Raw genomic sequence first — 20,719 nt, forward strand, 5'->3', positions numbered from 1 at the left:
TGTATCCCCCCCCCACCACCACTGTGCTGTGGACTGTATCTCCTCCCACCACCACTGTGCTGTGGACTGCATCACCCCCCACCACCACCACCACTGTGCTGTGGACTGTATCCCCCCCACCACCACTGTGCTGTGGACTGTATCACCCCCCACCACCACCACTGTGCTGTGGGACTATATCACCCCACCACTGTGCTGTAGGGACTGTGTCATCCCCACCACCACTGTGCTGTGGACTGTATCACCCCCCACCACTGTGCTGTGGACTGTATCACCCCCCAACACTGTGCTGTGGACTGTATCCCCCCACCACCACTGTGCTATGGACTATATCCCCCCACCACTACCACCACTGTGCTGTGGACTGTATCACCCCCCACCACCACTGTGCTGTGGGACTATATCACCCCCCCCCACCACTGTGCTGTAGGACTGTCACCCCCACCACCACCACTGTGCTGTGGACTGTGCCCCCACCACCACCACTGTGCTGTGGACTGTATCTCCTCCCCACCACCACTGTGCTGTGGACTGTATCCCCCCCACCACCACTGTGCTGTGGACTGTCTCCCCCCCCCCCACCACCACCACTGTGCTGTGGACTTTATCTCCCCCCACCACCACCACTGTGCTGTGGACTGTATCACCCCCGCCCCCACCACTGTGCTGTGGACTGTATCATCCCCCCCCACCACCACTGTGCTGTAGACTGTACCACCCCCACCACCACTGTGCTGTGGACTGTATCCCCCCACCACCACCACTGTGCTGTGGACTGTATCCCCCCACCACCACTGTGCTGTGGACTGTATCACCCCCCCACCACCACCACCACCACTGTGCTGTGGACTGTATCACCCCCCCACCACCACCACTGTGCTGTGGACTGTATCCCCCACCCCCCACCACCACCACTGTGCTGTGGACTGTATCGCCCCCCACCACCACTGTGCTGTGGACTGTATCATCCCCCCCACCACCACCACTGTGCTGTAGGGACTATATCACCCCCCACCACTGTGCTGTAGGGACTGTCACCCCCCACCACCACCATTGTGCTGTGGACTGTATCACCCCCCCCTCACCACCACTGTGCTGTAGGGACTGTCACCCCCACCACCACCACTGTGTTGTGGACTGTGCCCCCCACCACCACCACTGTGCTGTGGACTGTATCACCCCCCACCACCACTGTGCTGAGACTGGACCCCCCCCCACTGTGGACTATCACCCCCCACCACTACCACTGTGCTGTGGACTGTATCACCCTCCCCCACCACCACTGTGCTGGGACTGCCCCCCACCACCACCACCATTGCTGTGCTGTGGACTGTATCGCCCCCACCACCACCACTGTGCTGTGGGACTGTATCACCACCACCACCACCGCTGTGCTGTGGGACTGTATCACCCCCCACCACCACCACTGTGCTGTAGGACTGTATCACCACCACCACCACCACTGTGCTGTAGGACTGTATCACCACCACCACCACCACTGTGCTGTAGGACTGTATCACCACCACCACCACCACTGTGCTGTAAAGTTGTATCACCACCACCACCACCACCACCACTGTGCTGTAGGGGACTGTATCACCACCACCACCACCACTGTACTGTAAAGATTGTATCACCACCACCACCACCACCACCACTGTGCTGTAGGACTGTATCACCACCACCACCACCACTGTGCTGTAAAGATTGTATCACCACCACCACCACCACCACCACTGTGCTGTAGAGACTGTATCACCACCACCACCACCACTGTACTGTAAGGACTGTATCACCACCACCACTGTGCTGTGAGACCGTATCACCACCACCACTGTACTGCAGGACCGTATCACCACCACCACTGTACTGCAGGACTATCACCACCCACCACCACCACCACTGTACTGTAGAGACTGTATCACCCCCTACCACCACCACCACTGTACTGTAGAGACTCGGCTATGGAATATATCCTTGGCTGTACAGTAATGTGTAGTAGTGGACTAGTACAATGTGTGTGTGTACAGTCTAGTGTGTGTGTGCATGCACGCTGAGTCCCAGACAAAGCCCCCCCTCCCCTCGTAGCCTGGGTCAGAGATATGACCTTGTGAAATGTCAGCCCGCCCACGGGGTGGCCCTGCCTGTGTCTCTCACTCACACACACACACGGTGGTCCTGCCTGTGTCACACAACCATGGCGACGGGGTGCGGCAGAGGCAGCATTGTAGCGTTACGAATAGCCTAGCGTCTTGAGGTGTAGTGTTGCGTGGAGGAGTCTCGGGACCTCAACACTAAACCCAGGAAGGAGAGAGAGGCAGGGGGAGAGTTAGCGAAAGAGAGGGGGAGGGCAGCAAAGGGCAAGAGAGATGGAGGGAGAAGGAGAGGTCGATAGAGGGAGGGAAAGGGGGGGATAGTTCAAATTCACCCCCCCCCAACCCACTGTGTACTCCTGAGACTTTCGGTCAGCAATCTAGCCATTTCCCACTAACGACATTACAGCCATTAGGGCCTGGCTGCTTTCTTTCTGTAGCATGTCACATGGACGCGGGTCATGCCTCGCATACTTCGCCCCTCTGGCCCGGCTCAGGTGACTAAAAGCTTTCAGTGGGAGTGAACGGCAGCCATGGAAAAACAGTAGGTCTTAGACCTGCTGACTCACGCGCTCACTCCCTTTCTCCCGCTCTCTATTTCTCTCTCCCCCCCTTTCCTCGCTTAATGTCGTCTTAGGAAATGTGAAGGAAGAGGTGAAGGAAGACACACACACAGTGCATAGAAACACACGCAAAGGGTGCACACACACACACATCATAAACTGTGTAAACAAAGAGGGGTCAGGTCTCTGGTTGTAAGGTGTAGTGTCCTGACTCCTGTAAATGTTCAGTGTCTTCTTTTCCCTGCCCTGGCCTCTGCCACGGTGTGTGTGTGTCCTGACTCCTGTGTGTGTGAGATGGAATGTGTACTAGCGTCCCTGCGTGGTGGGTAGATTTGTCGCTGTGTATGTACGCTTGGTCAGAGTGTTTGGGCCACGGTTGGGGTCACCTCTCTGGCCCATAGTCGGTGACGACCAGACCAGATGTGAGCTGACTCTAATGACCCCTGCGGGTGGGGTTGCTGAGGCAACCGCTTTCCCCTCTGCCTGTAAACAGAGAAGCAACCCACCAGTGTTCTTAGACGGGGTCGCCAAGGTGAAGACTAGCCTTGATGTGTGTGAGCGAGAGGGAGAGAGAAGAGAGCTCAAATGACGTGCCTGCATGCCTGCCTGCCTGCCTGCCTGCCTGCCTGCCTGCGTGCGTGCCTGCCTGCCTGCCTGCCTGTGTGCCTGCCTGTGTGCCTGCCTGCCTGCCTGCCTGCCTGCCTGCCTGTGTGCCTGCCTGCGTGCGTGCCTGCCTGCCTGCCTGTGTGCCTGCCTGTGTGCCTGCCTGTGTGCCTGCCTGTGTGCCTGCCTGTGTGCCTGCCTGCGTGCCGTGCCTGCCTGTGTGCCTGCCTGTGTGCCTGCCTGTGTGCCTGCCTGTGTGCCTGCCTGTGTGCCTGCCTGTGTGCCTGCCTGCGTGCGTGCCTGCCTGCCTGCGTGCGTGTGGAGAGGAGAGATTGTGTCTCAGTGTATGAGTGTTTTTTGTTATTATCGCTCTGTTTTCTTCGGTTGATGCTCAATGGGTTTATTTTTGTTGAAGCCTCTACTGTCCCCCCCTCCTCCCAGTACAGTAAAGTTTTGACATTTTCTTTGCCCAGGCTTGTTGCTTTCTGACATCTTCTTATGGAAAGGGGTTAATATGTTTCAGGAATACTCACTTTCTTTTGTTCGCCCTTGTCTGGCAAGCTGTAATGTTTTGCTTATGAATATTGATACACCAAGTGTATATTAATGACCCTGGGTGACCTTAACCCTATCCTTATTGGCTCCCTGGTGGTATCTGCATCCTCATGAATATTAAATAGGCTCTGTAACCTCCATTACCCTAATCTTTGCTGTCTAGCCTCCCGGAAGGTCCTGTCGTCATGGTAACCCCGTTACTAAACTCCTTGGGAGAAAAAAAAATTGACCCTGGGAAAAAAATATATGTTGAAAATAAAGGATTGAAAAATCATTCAAGTTATTTTATTGAACGTTGCTGGGGATTCTCAGTGCTGAGAGAAAGGCTTGGGGAAAGCTGGTGGATTTTGTTGCATTAAAGCTCCTTGGTTTTCGGGCGTTATTATGATTTTCTTCAGTCATTGCCAAGGCAGTGAGTTACCCCTTGCTGAGAGCGCTGAAGTCTATTTGGTATTTTGACTAGGCTGTTCCCTTTGTACTTAGCTGGTTAATAGAATTGAGAGTGCTCACTTGTGATAAGGAGGCGTCAGAATGTGTGTATAGTGTAGTAGTCTGGCTCACTTTGTAATCCAGGTGACAGGTGACTGCTGACTTGTTGAATTACAACGTCAATCCCCAAATCAAGGCTGTTCATGTCAATGCCTCCTAGATTATCATTTAAGGATGAGCTCTCAAACCTTTATCATTTTTGCCAGTAGTTTAGAAATTGGTTCTCAAGAGCCTAAAGTGTTCCCTGTTTTTTTGTGTGTACTACGTCATCATTTGGTATGGTATGCAACGTCCTGCAATTTTGTAAAAAAATAAGTAATCCTACTATATGTTACAAATTTCTTGTGCTAAAGATCCTGGAGTTTATCTTTAATGACAAAATCCAGTCCTTTCCTGGGCAATGTTCATTGGGAAAACTGTAGTAAAACATTGTGCAACAGAAAAAGCTAAAACAAGTGTTTTCATATTGGATAAGTTCAGGTAGCACGTTTCCCTCCGTTTATGATCCAATGAACGTGACCCTGGTTTGTCCTCAGCTCTAATCATGATGATCCCTTCCTCCTCTCTCTTCCTCTCACCATACGTCTCTTCTTCTTCTCTCCTGTAGATGTGGACAGCGTCGAGGAGAGTGGGCCCGACGGGGGCTGCTGTCCCGTGGAGGACGACGGCGGCGTTGGCGGCGGTGGCTGGTACGGGAACGCCTCCGACACGCGCTCCGAGTCGTCGTACAGCGGTGACATCCATGACGACCATGAGCTGTTCCTCCCCGGGGGCTCCTCCCCCACCCCCTCCCCAGACCGACCTCCAGAACACCCCGACACCTCGACCGAGAGCTCCCTGGGGGGCTGCCCTACGCCTGTCCACAACCACCACCACCACCACCGGGCCTCCCTTGAACTCCTGAGCCTAGGGGTGGACGGAGGGGTGTTCTCTGCCCAAGATACCCTTTCCTCCGTGGTATCCTCGCTCTATGGAGAGGCTGCCTCCGAGGCCCTGGGGAAACCCTGAGTAGTAACCTGCGGCGCCTCCTAGAGGCTGGGTCGTTGAAGCTGGATGGGGAACTTCTGGGGAGAGTGAGAGGAGGGGGGAGGAGAGTCGCCCCCTATAGGCTTAGCTCCAGCCCTGACCCTTTCCCCCTCCTCCCATCATGCTCAGCATCTAAGTGCCCTCGCCCGAAAACTGGCGGCCAATAACAACAACAACAACAGCGGAGGCTCCGCCTCAGCCTCGCCTGCCTCTGTTGCCATGTCGACCACTGCCATCAAGCAGGAGCCCTGCGACCCCTTCGCCTCGGTGGTCGCCCCGAGCAACGGTGCTGGCTTCGTGTGGGTGGGAGTGGCAGGTGACGGGAAGTGGCCCCGGGGGTTGCTCCGCCTCCAGCGGCGGGTCCAGCCTATCACCGGACTCGGCCATCCAGAAGCTGAAAGCGGCAGCCAACGCGGTTTTACAGGACAAGAATGCCACCGTAGTGGCCTCGTCTACTTCCTCTTCATCATCCTCCTGCTCTACCGTACCCACCCTGGGAGGAGGGAGCCGGGGAGGAACAGACGACTCGGTACGCTTCGATGCCTTCACCTCCCCTTCAGCCCTCAGTCGGCCAGCTCCACGCTAGCCGCCCTGTCCAAGAAGGTGAGCGAGCGCTCCCAGACCACCTCCACCCCTCATCATCAGACCACCAACACCAACCCTCCACCGGCTCCTCCTTCCTCTCCCTGGTCTCTATGACTTCCTCGGCTGCGCTCCTCAAGGAGGTGGCAGCCCGGGCGGCAGGGAACCTCCTTGCTGATAAGATGGAGGCCACAGCAGGAGGAGGGGCCATCCAGGAGGACATCAAGCCCCTGCTGGACAGGAACCAGAAGACAGGGACCCCCACAGGGCCCCAGAGCGCCATGGACCTGCTGCTGCCCTCCACCCCTAAGGGAAGGGCCAAACCCAGCAGCCAAGCAGGTAGGCCAATCTACCCTGACCCTACACAATTTCTTCCTGAGGTGGCATTTGTTGTCTAAAAGCCTTATGGTGAGTTTTTGGATTTACAGTAGTAAGCTACATTCTGTTTTGTTTTGCAGTTTGGTAAATGTAATAGTGAGTTTATCAAGATATTATGTCAGCTACGTTTTGTCGTCGTGACAAGGTTCGGAACATTGGAACGTTGTTAAGAACACTGGACCATTTGTATAAACCTTGTGGCAAACAAAGTGCCGCTATCCATCAATCCCAGATGGTGTTGTTTCTCTAGCAAGGTTTTCTACAACAATGAACCGTTGTGGAAGACCTTCCCAGGTTGAACACCACAACAACAGCAGATTTTAAAAATGCATTTCAATCAGTTATTTCACCTTGCATTTTTCAAGGTTGTTTGTCGGTACTAGTTCATTTCCCCTTTCACATCCTGAACTGTCCTCGGATATTAAATCCTCTTCAGCTTTTCAACTTGTTTGGAAACTATCGTTTACAGATATTCTCCAAGCTTTTGCTTATTATATGGAATTAAAGCTGGTCTCTAAGCAAATATTCTAATATGTTGAATCCCTTTATATTACACTTTAAGGACATACACATTTGATTTACTGTATTATGGATGCCCCACTTCACACAAAAAAATATATATATATATATATATATATTTTTATTGATAAGAAATTATTTCAAACTATTATTTTTGACAAATTGCATGATTCGCGTCAAAGTGGTAGGGATTCGGTTCAATCGCGGTGAATCGAATCATGTGAATCAAAATAATAATTTGTGAACCGGGGACAGTAAAATAAAAAATGTAGAAACCTTCCTTTTGGCTATAAAACTTGTTTTGTAGATACTTTAATAAGTTGATTTCGGAAGCTAGCCAGTAGTCAGCTTGCAGTGAACTATTCTAAGCTGAGATAAATGACTAAACTAGAATAGGAACATTTCCTGAAGAAAATGTGTGTGATTGCTTCAGCTGTCCAAAAATGTATTTTTTTATAGTAGTGGAAGGTGTTAAATGAAGATTTCAAGCTGAATAGAAGCTGAAGCAGTTTAATATAGTAAGAATAGGTCTGATTACTTTAGTGGTATGATGTATATTTCAACTAGCACATCAATCATGAACAATGGCAGAACTCTGCCTTCACTGCTTTCAATAGGGCTATTTAACACGGGAACCAATGTAGTTAATTAAGTGATGATGCCTGAAAAGCCGGTGTTTGGAGGATATATTGACACTGGTTTGTCTCGGGCCGGGCTCGGGCTTCGAGGGCATTATCACTTTTATACAAAGGGTTACCGGTTACCAACATATTCAAATAATGATTGACATATTTTCATTAAAAACGTTATTTTGATGAATTTATTCATACTATTTCATCCTTCCACAAGATATAGTCCCGAAACAAATCTAGAGTTGCTACCCAAGCTGGCTGGTGGTTCGTTCTATTGGTTCGGTTGCTAATGATGCGACCCAGTCGTTCAGTCTTTTTGTTCTGTATCTATGGACGTGACCTAGTCGTTCAGTCTTTTTGTTCTGTATCTATGGACGACCTAGTCGTTCAGTCTTTTTGACCTAGTCGTTCAGTCTTTTTGTTCTGTATCTATGGACGTGACCTAGTCGTTCAGTCTTTTGTTCTGTATCTATGGAAGTGACCCGTCGTTCAGTCTTTTTGTTCAGTATCTATGGACGTGACCTAGTCGTTCAGTCTTTTGTTCTGTATCCATGGAAGTGACCCGTCGTTCAGTCTTTTTGTTCAGTATCTATGGACGTGACCTAGTCGTTCAGTCTTTTTTTCAGTATCTATGGACGTGACCCAGTCGTTCAGTCTTTTTGTTCTGTATCTATGGACGTGACCTAGTCGTTCAGTCTTTTTGTTCTGTATCCATGGAAGTGACCTAGTCGTTCAGTCTTTTTCAGTATCTATGGACGTGACCTAGTCGTTCAGTCTTTTTGTTCAGTATCTATGGACGTGACCTAGTCGTTCAGTCTTTTTCAGTATCTATGGACGTGACCTAGTCGTTCAGTCTTTTTGTTCTGTATCTATGGACGTGACCCAGTCGTTCAGTCTTTTTGTTCAGTATCTATGGACGTGACCCAGTCGTTCAGTCTTTTTGTTCTGTATCTATGGACGTGACCTAGTCGTTCAGTCTTTTTGTTCTGTATCTATGGACGTGACCCAGTCGTTCAGTCTTTTTGTTCTGTATCTATGGACGTGACCTAGTCGTTCAGTCTTTTTGTTCTGTATCTATGGACGTGACCTAGTCGTTCAGTTTTTTTCAGTATCTATGGACGTGACCCAGTCGTTCAGTCTTTTTGTTCTGTATCTATGGACGTGACCCAGTCGTTCAGTCTTTTTGTTCTGTATCTATGGACGTGACCCAGTCGTTCAGTCTTTTTGTTCTGTATCTATGGAAGTGACCCAGTCGTTCAGTCTTTTTGTTCTGTATCTATGGACGCGACCCAGTCGTTCAGTCTTTTTGTTCTGTATCTATGGACGTGACCCAGTAGTTCAGTCTTTTTGTTCTGTATCTATGGACGTGACCCAGTCGTTCAGTCTTTTGTTCTGTATCTATGGACGCGACCCAGTCGTTCAGTCTTTTTGTTCTGTATCTATGGACGTGACCTAGTCGTTCAGTCTTTTTGTTCTGTATCTATGGACGCGACCCAGTCGTTCAGTCTTTTTGTTCTGTATCTATGGACGCGACTCAGTCGTTCAGTCTTTTTGTTCTGTATCTATGGGCGCGACTCAGTCGCTCAGTCTTTTTGTTCTGTATCTATGGGCGCGACTCAGTCGCTCAGTCTTTTTGTTCTGTATCTATGGGCGCGATCCAGTCGTTCAGTCTTTTTGTTCTGTATCTATGGACGCGACCCAGTCGTTCAGTCTTTTTGTTCTGTATCTATGGACGTGACCTAGTCGTTCAGTCTTTTTGTTCTGTATCTATGGACGCGACCCAGTCGTTCAGTCTTTTTGTTCTGTATCTATGGACGCGACCCAGTCGTTCAGTCTTTTTGTTCTGTATCTATGCACGCGACCCAGTCGTTCAGTCTAAATGTTCCATTGTCATACTGGCTGGCAACGTTCTTATCCCTTGCTTGCTAGCTAGCCAACTACGGCTAACTTTACAGTCACTTCGGTGACAGAAAGCCCAACAGTGGCTGCATTTGTTTAAGCTGTTTTCTAGTGACATTTATTTGGATGCTTATGTAACACTGAGCTAACGAGGCACGATTTCGCATGGCATAGAATATGTGCTCTCTCGTCAGGACACGGTTGTTCAGAGGAGAGGAGCTAGACAACAACACAGCTAACACAATCACTTCATCCTGAAGCTGGAAAGACTAGCACACTAGCTACACTTTTCGTTTTACCGTTTTTCAATTGGCTTTTCTTTGTATACATCCATAAAAATGATGCCAGCTGATTAATGACTTGGCTGAGAAATGGCTGAGAAATGCTGCCTGCCTCTCTCTCTCGTCCCGACCCCTACACGTTCATTACTATGCGACAGTTGGAGATCGAATTTGAATTCTGAAACAATGTTGCAAATGTCGGTGAGACAGTAAGGTTTATAAAAATGTCTGCTGTTGAAAACTAAATGTTAGTCTAGAAGAAATGTGAGTTAATGTCTAGATGCTTTTTGTAGTGGAGATCAAGTTTATAACTTCCCTGCCTGGGCTGATGAGACAGTGGGTTGATCAGTCAGATGGAACAGACTAAATAGGCATTTTAACGTCATAGATTTAGCTGGTGGTACCTTGTGGAATTGACACCGACTGGAATGCGCTTTTAACCAATCAGCATTCAGGGTTTGACCCACCCGTTGTATAATTTGTAGGGTACCCTGACTGGGACTCAAACCCTGGTCCTTGTGACTCTCATTATAAATGGCTAAAATCTCTTGGTGAGGTTTCTAGGTTTGTATTTATTTTATTCATGTATTTTTTTTTAAATTGCTCGCTCGCCCCACTTTTGATAAAGAGAGAGAGAGAGAATCCCCTTCCCCGTCTGGCCTGAGTCTGGGAAAAGGTCTGTGGGCCTGGCAGGATGTTCAACCCAGACCATTTGCGCTCAGCTCTTCGGTGTGTACAGTAGAAACCGAGTGTCCATATCCGTGTCCGTTCTGCAGATTCTTCTGGCTCCATCAACCTCCCTTTACCAGTCACCTCTGTACAGACTGGTGGAGGTTGGAGCCAGAGGAGTCTGCAGTCAGGGCCTTCTCCTCTGTCCTCAGATCAGCATTCAGCAGACTCCCAGCCAAACACAATCCCATCAGTTTACACTGGGCAGGTCCAGAACAGACTATGGGAGGCGCACAGTACTACACAGAGCCATGACTACATGGAACTCTATTCCACATCAGGTGACTGACACAAGCTGTAGAATCAGATTTTAAAAATCAAAACTTTATAGAACAGCAGGGACTGTGAAGAGACACACACCGGTACAGACACATGAATACACATGCTAACTCACGCACTCTGCACACTTAATGTGTTGTGGACACACTTAATGGGTTGTGAAATGTAATGTCATGTAATATTTATAATTGTATATAACTGCCTTAATGTTGCTGGACCCCAAGAAGAGTAGCTAACGGGTCTCCTTAATAAATACAATACAATACACACATACACACACACACACACACACACAACTCTCTCCTCTCTCAAAATGAGCAGCCTTTAGGGAGAACAGTGGAGTGTGTTCCAGGGTAGATGGATGGGCACTTTTTAAGGATTGTGTCGTAACCCTTAAGCCAAATCTAAAATGGCTGGATCAAATTGACTTGAGACAGATGAGAGGGAGAGAGGCAGTCAATGCAATATTCTGTGATCTGCATGTTAAAAAGGGTTGTCGGCGGTAACCTGCAGCCGTCAAGGTCGCGGTGGAATGCTGTACAAATGCAGTTACTTGTCTGGTGGCCAGACAGAAAAAACATGCCCTTGGTTAGTGATTGTTTTGTTTTATTGCAGTTGGCTGGTCTGGTATGAAATTGTTACACATTTAGCCTATATTTAGTGTTACATAAATCCGTGTAATTCTACATAGTTTAGACATTTCTTGATAATTGATCTTGATTGCCCTGGAGAGAGAGAGAGAGAGAGAGAATCTGCTATCTGACGTACTGACCAGTTAAACGTTTTTCTTTCTCCTCCACCTCTTCCCCTGCATCCTCCAATGAGCAAGGAGTCCACGGTTATCTTCTCTCCTCTCTCTCCTCCTCCCCCTCTCTTCTCTCCCTCGCTCCAGTCGGTTGGGCCGCAGATGGCGGTTTATTGTTGCAAATAGGCAGTCTCGAGGTTTTACACCCGGGGTCAATGAATGGCTGAGCGCGGTAATTTCACCAAACACTGATTACCAGATGTTTTCCAAGGAACAGGAGGAGAATACTTATGAAGCCATCGATGACAGGCCCGTGGTGAATTTGTAATGCAATCATGCCGTGTCCTAATAAGCCCAATTAAACGGCGTAATAGAGGCCGGAAATGAAGCCAACAACAATAATCGAGATAATAAAACATCCTTGAGTTTGACTTCTTTTGTTCTCAGAAGCACAGCAGGCTTTGTTGAGCGTTCTCAGCTTGAGGTGTCTAGAGGTCGCGTCTCACCTAGTAGAGGTGTGGGAATAGTGACAAAGTCAGTAACCTTAGAGAGGCTCCATAGTCCGTAACTCCTCTCTGGTAAGGAAGAAATGGACTAGTGATTGGGGGGGGATCGATAGTTGCATATCGCAATATTATTTTTGGACGATATTGTATAGATTTGTTTTAAAACAATCCAGGTAGTGTTAGCTAGCGCTAGTCGGCTGTACCTGCGCCATAACTAACGTATCTCTGATCCTATAGCTTGTTCTCCATCTTCTTTTTAAATAGGGAGCTAAGATGTTTTCAGCACTTTTATTTTCCTGACTGATCAAGACTCGTGTTCTCATGGCTCTCTCTCTTGTCTCTCTGCAGCAGTCATATGGTGAGCAATATGTTTGGAACATCAAATCGCAATAAAACTGCAGTATATGGAATCACAATACATATAGAATGGTGAGAATCGTAATGCACATCGTATCGACACCTTTGTATCGTGATAATATCGTGTGGTGAAGTCCCAAGCAATTCCCAGCGCGAGAAATGGACCTGTTCCAATACTTCAGAAATGTAACCTTCACCTTCCTAGCTTCCTTCTTTTCTTCCTTGAAGTAATCACAGATCTGACATGGGCTGGATTGGGGAAAGCTATAAAGTGGAAACCTTACTTACACCTTACCGGTCACTTATAGATCGGATAGGTGCACTGATATCAAGCAAACGAGGAAGGAATGATGCATTGCTTAAGTATTTGTTCAGGGGACTGTATGCACTAAATGACTTGTATTTTTACTGAGCTGCCGTTCTCAGCCAGGTATCCCTTGGTAAATAATTATTCTGACCTCACTGGAACTCCCTGGTTAAATAAAGGTGAAATAAATAAATGTCTCATCCCCTCTTTTTCCTCTCCTCTCCCAGGTTCCCCGGGGGAGGACGGAGGGAAGCCGTTCCAGTGTCCGGTGTGTGGCCTGGTCATCAAGAGGAAGAGCTACTGGAAGAGACACATGGTGATCCACACCGGCCTGAAGAGTCACCAGTGCCCCCTGTGCCCCTTCCGCTGCGCCCGCAAAGACAATCTCAAGTCCCACATGAAGGTGAGATGATGGGAGCCTGTGATGCCTCCTTTGACCTTTGACCTGTAACCTTGTCGGGTTATCCATCCCCTGAGGTCGTAATTGTGGAAGTGGTGCTAATGCTACTAATTGCTCAAAGGACGGGAGGTGTAAGCTCTAGTCAAAGTCACCTCTAGTGTAGCGGGGTAACGTGCCTCAAATGATACTGTAGTTAGTAGACCAAAGCTAGAGGGGTTTTTAACAAGAACGAGAAGCTCCAAATGTTGAGGGAATCCTTACTGTTTTACGCTCTTATTTAATCTCTTTTACTCATTTTATTTCAATTATTTATTTGCATAGGAACAGATTCAATTAGCCTGAAACATTGACACACGTTGAATGGAATGCATTACCCCATTGTAGCGTAGGAACATTTTCAGTGTCTTGTCCTCAAATTAGCATAATTGCTTTGAATGTTGTTGCCGTAACAATGCGGAGGTACCCCCACCACTCATCCTATCCCTGTATCCCAGGTCCACCAGCATCAGGACCGGGGCGAGACGTTCCAGTGCGAACTTTGCCCTTTCACCTCCTCGCGCCACTTCAGCCTCAAGCTCCACATGCGCTGCCACCAGCACTTCCCCCGCTCCGGCTCCTCCGACGGGGTCAAGGTCAAGGAAGAGGCCACCACGGACACGGAGGGCGAGGGGTCACTCCTGGGCGATTTCAACCCCGGGGAATCCCCTCTCCAGTCGGACGCAGGGAACCAGAGCTCCCCTGGAGTCTCCAACCACCACGTCTATATAAAAGAAGAGCCCCAGGAGAGGGAGCTGTCGGTGCTGTCGCCCTTCACCCTTTGCAGGGACAGGGAGCGGGAGCGGCCTGGTAGCAGTGGCAACTCCCTGGACCTCTCTATGGGGGGAGTCGGCTTGGGGGTGGGGGTGCGGTCCAGTCCTGGTGGAGGTCCAACGGCAGCGTCCCTCTTCAGCCCGGACATCACCACCAAGACAGCCACCGACCTGCTCATGAAGCTCTCAGGTAACCATGACAGCAACTCCCGTCAATAACAACACTCACTAACGGCCAGGTGTTAGACTGGTGGGCAAATTTTGATGGCCATTTCAGGACTTTTGAGCGTCTTAGCATATTTCTTAGGGTTTCGTCATGAATGTCAATGAACGTCAACTCATTAATCCAATAACCCCAACACTCCGCTTTGCCTCTCCAATAACCTCATCAACAACACACACGCTATCGTTAGCCAGAATAACGCTAGGTATTATATCAGGTTTGTTGAGATGCATTCCATCATGTTGTGACGATGGCAAAGGATCAGTTACTTTGAGACAATGGCTGAAGATTGATGGGGGAAGGTGTGCCCGGGGTTGGGTGCCAAGGTCGGGGTTGAGGCTGCCACTCTAACTCCTAATGCCAGCTAATTAGATTGAGATCTCCTGAACGAGGGATGCGGAAGGAGGTGAGGGAGAAGGGATGGGGGAGGAGGGGGGTAGAAAACCCTCGGAACATTAGATTAATTAAAAATGTATGCATAATTCATAAATTAAGAAGAATTCATAATTTGAAATGATTAGCGCCCTTAACTTCTGCTCCGTGACCCTGGCTAGGATGCGCCGTGCGGTGTGCGTCGCGGAGGGACTGGACAGGTTTAGTTAACCCCTCCCCCTCCAGTTCGGCTCCGCACCGGTGCCCCCCGGGTGCCAGTCGCACTTCACTCCCAGACTTTGCAATCAAGCCAGGAAAGTCCCAGAGGAGATGGAGCCAAGATGGCTTCTTCTCTCACAATGTCAGCCCAGTGTAGAGTGGCGGACGGGCGGCGGACATCTTAGTTCAAGGGCGGCGTCATTCATGCAGTACCGGAGGTAATTTGAAAGATGGGAGGACACACTTTTTTGTTTTTAAGGAGCGGATAGTAGTGGACTTGAGTGATGTTAGAGATAACGATGATGTTTAAATAGAATACTGGTCCTTTTGATTACTGAGGGCTTTCATGATCATCTCTGAGCGCGGTTGGTAAAAAAGAGAAGGGGGGGGTTTGGCCCAAAGCTTTACTCAGATCTTTTGCACTCTTTGCTGGGCCGTACAGCAGACAGGGAGGGTAGAGAGGAGGAGAAAGGGAGGGGGGGGGTAAAGCTTCTTCTCAGGGGAACCTCGGGACTCTTTCTTTTGACCTCCCTGCCAAGAGCGATTGAGTGTGTACATGCGGCAGCTCATCTCCTGATTTACCACTGCTGTCACAGTGCCTGTCTCAATCCCACAAGGGCTGTAAAAGAGAGAGGGTTGGAGGATGGAGAGAGAGGCTGGGAGAGGGGACGGGAGAGGGGTTGAAGGGCTGTAAGAGAAAGAGAGAGGTGTAGGATGGAGAGAAGGGCTATAAGACAGGGAGAGGGGTGTAGGATGGAGAGAAGGGCTGTAAGAGAGGGAGAGAGGTGTAGGATGGACAGAAGGGCTGTAAGAGAGAAAGAGGTGTAGGATGGACAGAAGGGCTGTAAGAGAGAAAGAGGTGTAGGATGGACAGAAGGGCTGTAAGAGAGAAAGAGGTGTAGGATGGACAGAAGGGCTGTAAGAGAGAAAGAGGTGTAGGATGGACAGAAGGGCTGTAAGAGAGAAAGAGGTGTAGGATGGACAGAAGGGCTGTAAGAGAGAAAGAGGTGTAGGATGGACAGAAGGGCTGTAAGAGAGAGAGGTGCAGGATGGACAGAAGGGCTGTAAGAGAGGGAGAGAGGTGTAGGGTGGACAGAATGGCTATAAGAGAGGGAGAGGGGTGTAGGATGGACAGAAGGGCTGTAAGAGAGAAAGAGGTGTAGGATGGACAGAATGGCTATAAGAGAGGGAGAGGGGTGTAGGATGGAGAGAAGGGCTGTAAGAGAGGGAGAGAGGTGCAGGATGGACAGAAGGGCTGTAAGAGAGGAAGAGAGGTGCAGGATGGAAAGAAGGGCTGTAAGAGAGAGAGAGAGAGGGGGTAGGATGGACAGAAGGGCTGTAAGAGAGGGAGAGAGGTGCAGGATGGACAGAAGGGCTGTAAGAGAGGGAGAGGGGTGTGGGATGGACAGAAGGGCTGTGAGAGAGGGAGAGGGGTGTATGATGGACAGAAGGGCTTTGAGAGAGGGAGAGGGGTGTAGGATGGATAGAAGGGCTGTGAGAGAGAGAGAGAGAGAGAGAGAGGGGTGTAGGATGGACAGAAGGGCTGTAAAGAGAGAGAGGGGTGTAGGATGGACAGAAGGGCTGTAAGAGAGAGAGAGAGAGAGAGAGAGAGAGGGGTGTAGGATGGACAGAAGGGCTGTAAGAGAGAGAGAGAGGTGCAGGATGGACAGAAGGGCTGTAAGAGAGGGAGAGGGGTGTGGGATGGACAGAAGGGCTGTGAGAGAGGGAGAGGGGTGTATGATGGACAGAAGGGCTTTGAGAGAGGGAGAGGGGTGTAGGATGGATAGAAGGGCTGTGAGAGAGAGAGAGAGAGAGAGAGAGAGAGAGAGAGAGAGAGAGAGAGGGGTGTAGGATGGACAGAAGGGCTGTAAGAGAGAGAGAGGGGTGTAGGATGGACAGAAGGGCTGTAAGAGAGAGAGAGGGGTATAGGATGGACAGAAGGGCTGTAAGAGAGGGAAAGGGGTGTAGGGGGGTGGATAAAAAGACAGAGAGGGAGAGATCATAGCCTTGCTATTGAGGAAGGCCGACGTAGGCAGACCTGGCTCTCAAGAGAAGACAGGCTATGTGCACACTGCCCACAAACTGAGGTGGAAACTGAGCTGCACTCCCTAACCTCCTGTCAAATAAATGACCATATTAGAGATACATATTTCCCTCGGATTACATAGACCCACAAAGAATTTGAAAATGAATAAAATCTTGATAAACTCATATCTACTGGGTGAAATACCACAGTGTGCCATTACAGCAACAATATTTGTGACCTGTTGCCACACGAAAAAGGCAACCAGTGAAGAACAAACACCATTGTAAATCCATATTTATGTTTATTTACATTCCCTTTAGGACTTCTACTATTTCTACATCGTTACAACACTGCATATAGACATAATATGACATTTGAAATGTATTTTATTGTTATACATTTTTGTTTTTCACTTTTGTATATTATCTACTTCACTTGCTTTGGCAATGTTAACATATGTTTCTCATGCCAATAAGCCCCTTGAATTGACTTGAACTGATATAAAATAGCTAAATAAAGTGACAGACGACAAAGGAGAGAGGAAAAGAGAGCGAGTAGGATCTGACTGAGATCCCCAGGTATAAACTCTCTCTGACCTCATCATTTTTCGGCTGCCCTGATTCTCCTCTGGGTGTTCTGACCAATCCCCTTTGATTTCTACCCCGCACGGCAACACTGACACAACCGACAACCTACCCAGTGTGATCCTCCACATTCTGATTTGAAAGGGGGAAGATGAAAGTCCGCGGAGGTACTTTGAAATGCGTGGATGGTGCCCGGTTAGGACGCTACTCGCAGGACCCCTCAGACGGGTGTCCCCGCTGAGACCCCGTTTGGAGGTGACAGCGAGCGTGACCCCGGGCCGGGTGTGAATAATTGGCACGCCGCTGAAGCAAGGGCTTGTGGGAGGAAGTGTCGTTGGTGCTGAGGCTGTCTTATTTATCTCTGAGGCGAGAGAGTGAAAGAGAGAGAAAAAGAGCGAAGGCGTTTGATGCAGTTGGAGTGTCTTAGTGATGTAGTGTGTGTTTGTGTGCGAGTGTGCTTGTGAGTTGACACGTTTTATACCCAACCAATATGTCTACATAATATACTGTAAGATATCCAATCACCTATTCTCTCATTCAAATATTGTTTAAGATTCGTCTGACAACACCTGTCGGGGTGGGCAGACACATGTTACAACCTCTTCTCAATAATATTCTTTTCCTCTCGACCACGACACATGAACAGAGTCAGCCAGTCAGTCAAGATTTCTCATATGTGACCTCTGGTCCATCCTCTCTGCTGTCAGCCCTCAGTATCTACACTACTCTGTGAAGCTCAGTATACACACTGTCAGCTATTGTTGCTGCCTTCCACTCCAGCTGCCTGTGTGTGTTTGCGCACAGACACTAGCCCAGCAACCACCTCTTTCTCCTCTCCTCCTGGAGAAAACTGGAGCCAGTTGTTAGAGGGGGAGCAGGCCAGCGTGACAGAGGTGGAAAGCTAATGAAGTTATTTGACGGCAGGCCCGGCCGCGGAGCGAGAGGTGAGGAGCATTGGACAAGCGTCTGGCAGAGAGATGGATGAGGCGAGAGGAAGGAAGTGTGGCTGGAGAGGAGAGAGACCATAGTAAAGAGAGGGGAAGGTAGGAGGGATTGGTAGAGGGGGAGAGGGAAAGGTAGAGGCAGAGGCAAGGGCGAAAGGTAGAGGCAGAGGCAAGGGCGAAAGGTAGAGGCAGAGGCAAGGGCGAAAGGTAGAGGCAGAGGCAAGGGCGAAAGGTAGAGGCAGAGGCAAGGGCGAAAGGTAGAGGCAGAGGCAAGGGCGAAAGGTAGAGGCAAGGGAGAGTGAAAAAGCAACAGCAGGAGGAGTAGAAAAAGGGACAAAAGAACAAGAAAGCCAGAGTCTGAGGTGGAGCGTGAAAAAGAGAGAAAAAAAGAGAGAGGGAGAGCAGTGTCCGGCTGGCTGGCTGATGGCATGTCAACAGGGCGTGATAACAGAGACAGGCTGATAGCACCATCACCCCTGGGCCACAGACAGACAGAGACGGGATGAACCCTAGTGTACTACTACTACACACGATGGGGAAGCTGCCACTGAACCGCTACATTGAAGGCAGGCAGAGATGGATAGTCACCTCTCAGCCAGAGACAGTAAAACTGCTACTCACGACACGGGGCTGCCACAGACCTGCTACACTGGCGGCAGAGATGGGATACATATCCATTCACTCAGGCCAGGAAGGAACCATTACTACACACAGGAGGCTGCCACTGACGAAGGTGCCCCCCCTGCCTGCTACACTGGCGACAGAGATGGGTTACATCTCCATTCACTCAGACCAGGCCAGGCAGAAAGCTACTCATCACATCACCCAGTCACCCAGAGATGGCAGTTGGTTATTTCCTCAACTCTGACCTAAACACCGACAGCATTCGGGGGGAAGTTGACGTGCTACAGAGTGCTAAAGCGTGTGCAGAGGGAAAGTACTGTATTTCGACTTCTGTAATTTTATTTGGTTGAAATAAACCCAGGCACAGCATATCACCATAAATAACAGCTTAAATTATGGTGATTGGTGGTGGTAGCAGCAGCAGTAGTAGTAGAAGTAGCAGCAGTAGTAGTAGAAGTAGCAGCAGTAGTAGTAGCGGTAGTAGTAGTCGTGGATGTGGGTAGTAGCAGCAGTAGTAATAGTCGTGGATGTAGTAGCCGTAGTAGTAATAGTCGTGGATGTAGTAGCCATAGTAGTAGTCGTGGATGTAGTAGTAGCAGTAGTAATAGTCGTGGCTGTAGTAGTAGCGGTAGTAGTAGTAGTAGCAGCAGTAGTAATAGTTGTGGATGTAGTAGCAGTAGTAATAGTCGTGGATGTAGTTGTAGCAGTAGTAATAGTCCTGGATGTAGTAGTAGCGGTAGTAGTAGTAGTAGCAGCAGTAGTAATAGTCATGGATGTAGTAATAGCGGCAGCAGTAGTAATAGTCGTGGATGTAGTAGCAGTAGTAATAGTCGTGGATGTAGTAGCAGTAGTAATAGTCGTGGATGTAGTTGTAGCAGTAGTAATAGTCCTGGATGTAGTAGTAGCAGTAGTAGTAGTAGCAGCAGTAGTAATAGTCATGGATGTAGTAGCAGCAGTAGTAATAGTAGTGGATGTAGTAGTAGCGGTAGTAGTAGTAGCAGCAGTAGTAATAGTCGTGGATGTAGTAATAGCAGCAGTGGTAGTAGCAGCAGTAGTAATAATCGTGGATGTAGTAGCAGTAGTAATAGTTGTGGATGTAGCAGCAGTAGTAATAGTTGTGGATGTAGCAGCAGTAGTAGTAGTAGTAGTAGCAGCAGTAGTAATAGTTGTGGATGTAGTAGCAGTAGTAATAGCTGTGGATGTAGTAATAGCAGCAGCAGTAGTAGTAGCAGCAGTAGTAATAGTTGTGGATGTAGTAGCAGTAGTAATAGTCGTGGATGTAGTAATAACAGCAGCAGCAGTAGTAGTAGTAGTAGCAGCAGTTGTAATAGTTGTGGATGTAGTAGCAGTAGTAATAGTCGTGGATGTAGTAGCAGTAGTAATAGTCGTGGATGTAGTAGCAGTAGTAATAGTCGTGGGTGTAGTAGTAGCGGTAGTAGCAGTAGTAGTCGTGGATGTAGTAGCAGTAGTAATAGTCGTGGATGTAGTAGCAGTAGTAATAGTCGTGGGTGTAGTAGTAGCGATAGTAGCAGTAGTAGTAGTCGTGGATGTAGTAGCAGTAGTAATAGTCGTGGGTGTAGTAGTAGCGATAGTAGCAGTAGTAGTAGTCGGGGATGTAGTAGCAGTAGTAATGGTCATGGGTGTAGCAGCAGCAGTAGTAGTAGTAGCAGCAGTAATAGTTGTGGATGTAGTAATAGGAGCAATAGTAGTAGTAGCAGCAGTAGTAATAGTTGTGGATGTAGTAGCTGTAGTAGTAGCAGCAGTAGTAATAGTCATGGATGTTGTAGTAGCAGCAGCTGTAGCAGTAGTAGTCGTAGCAGCAGTAGTCGTCATAGCAGTAGTAGACGTTGTAGCAGCAGCAGCGGTCGTAGTAGTAGCGGCAGCAGCAGTCGTAGTAGTAGCAGCAGTCGTAGTAGTAGCAGCGGCAGCAGCAGTCGTAGTAGTAGCGGCAGCAGCGGTAGTAATAGTCATGGAT

At 49.0% G+C, this 20,719-nt stretch overlaps 2 protein-coding genes across 2 annotated transcripts in view; both read left to right on the forward strand.

The window, feature by feature from the left end:
• Nucleotides 1–5,311, forward strand: part of LOC121841768 (zinc finger protein 827-like) — a 54,029-nt gene extending 48,718 nt beyond the window's left edge. The window contains exon 2 of the mRNA XM_042311793.1: nt 4,911–5,311. Within this exon, the coding sequence (XP_042167727.1) occupies nt 4,911–5,311 (401 nt within the window). The remainder of the gene's footprint in view (nt 1–4,910) is intronic.
• A 154-nt stretch (nt 5,312–5,465) lies between these two features.
• The window catches only part of LOC112231648 (zinc finger protein 827), a gene marked incomplete at its 5' end in the record, with an annotated part of 65,078 nt that continues 49,824 nt past the window's right edge, over nt 5,466–20,719 (forward strand). The window contains 5 exon segments of the mRNA XM_042311795.1: nt 5,466–5,877; nt 5,880–5,996; nt 5,999–6,250; nt 12,771–12,946; nt 13,438–13,942. Coding sequence (XP_042167729.1) covers nt 5,466–5,877; nt 5,880–5,996; nt 5,999–6,250; nt 12,771–12,946; nt 13,438–13,942 — 1,462 coding nt within the window.

Source organism: Oncorhynchus tshawytscha, linkage group LG34 (assembly GCF_018296145.1).
Source record: "Oncorhynchus tshawytscha isolate Ot180627B linkage group LG34, Otsh_v2.0, whole genome shotgun sequence".
Classification (NCBI taxonomy): Eukaryota; Metazoa; Chordata; class Actinopteri; order Salmoniformes; family Salmonidae; genus Oncorhynchus; species Oncorhynchus tshawytscha.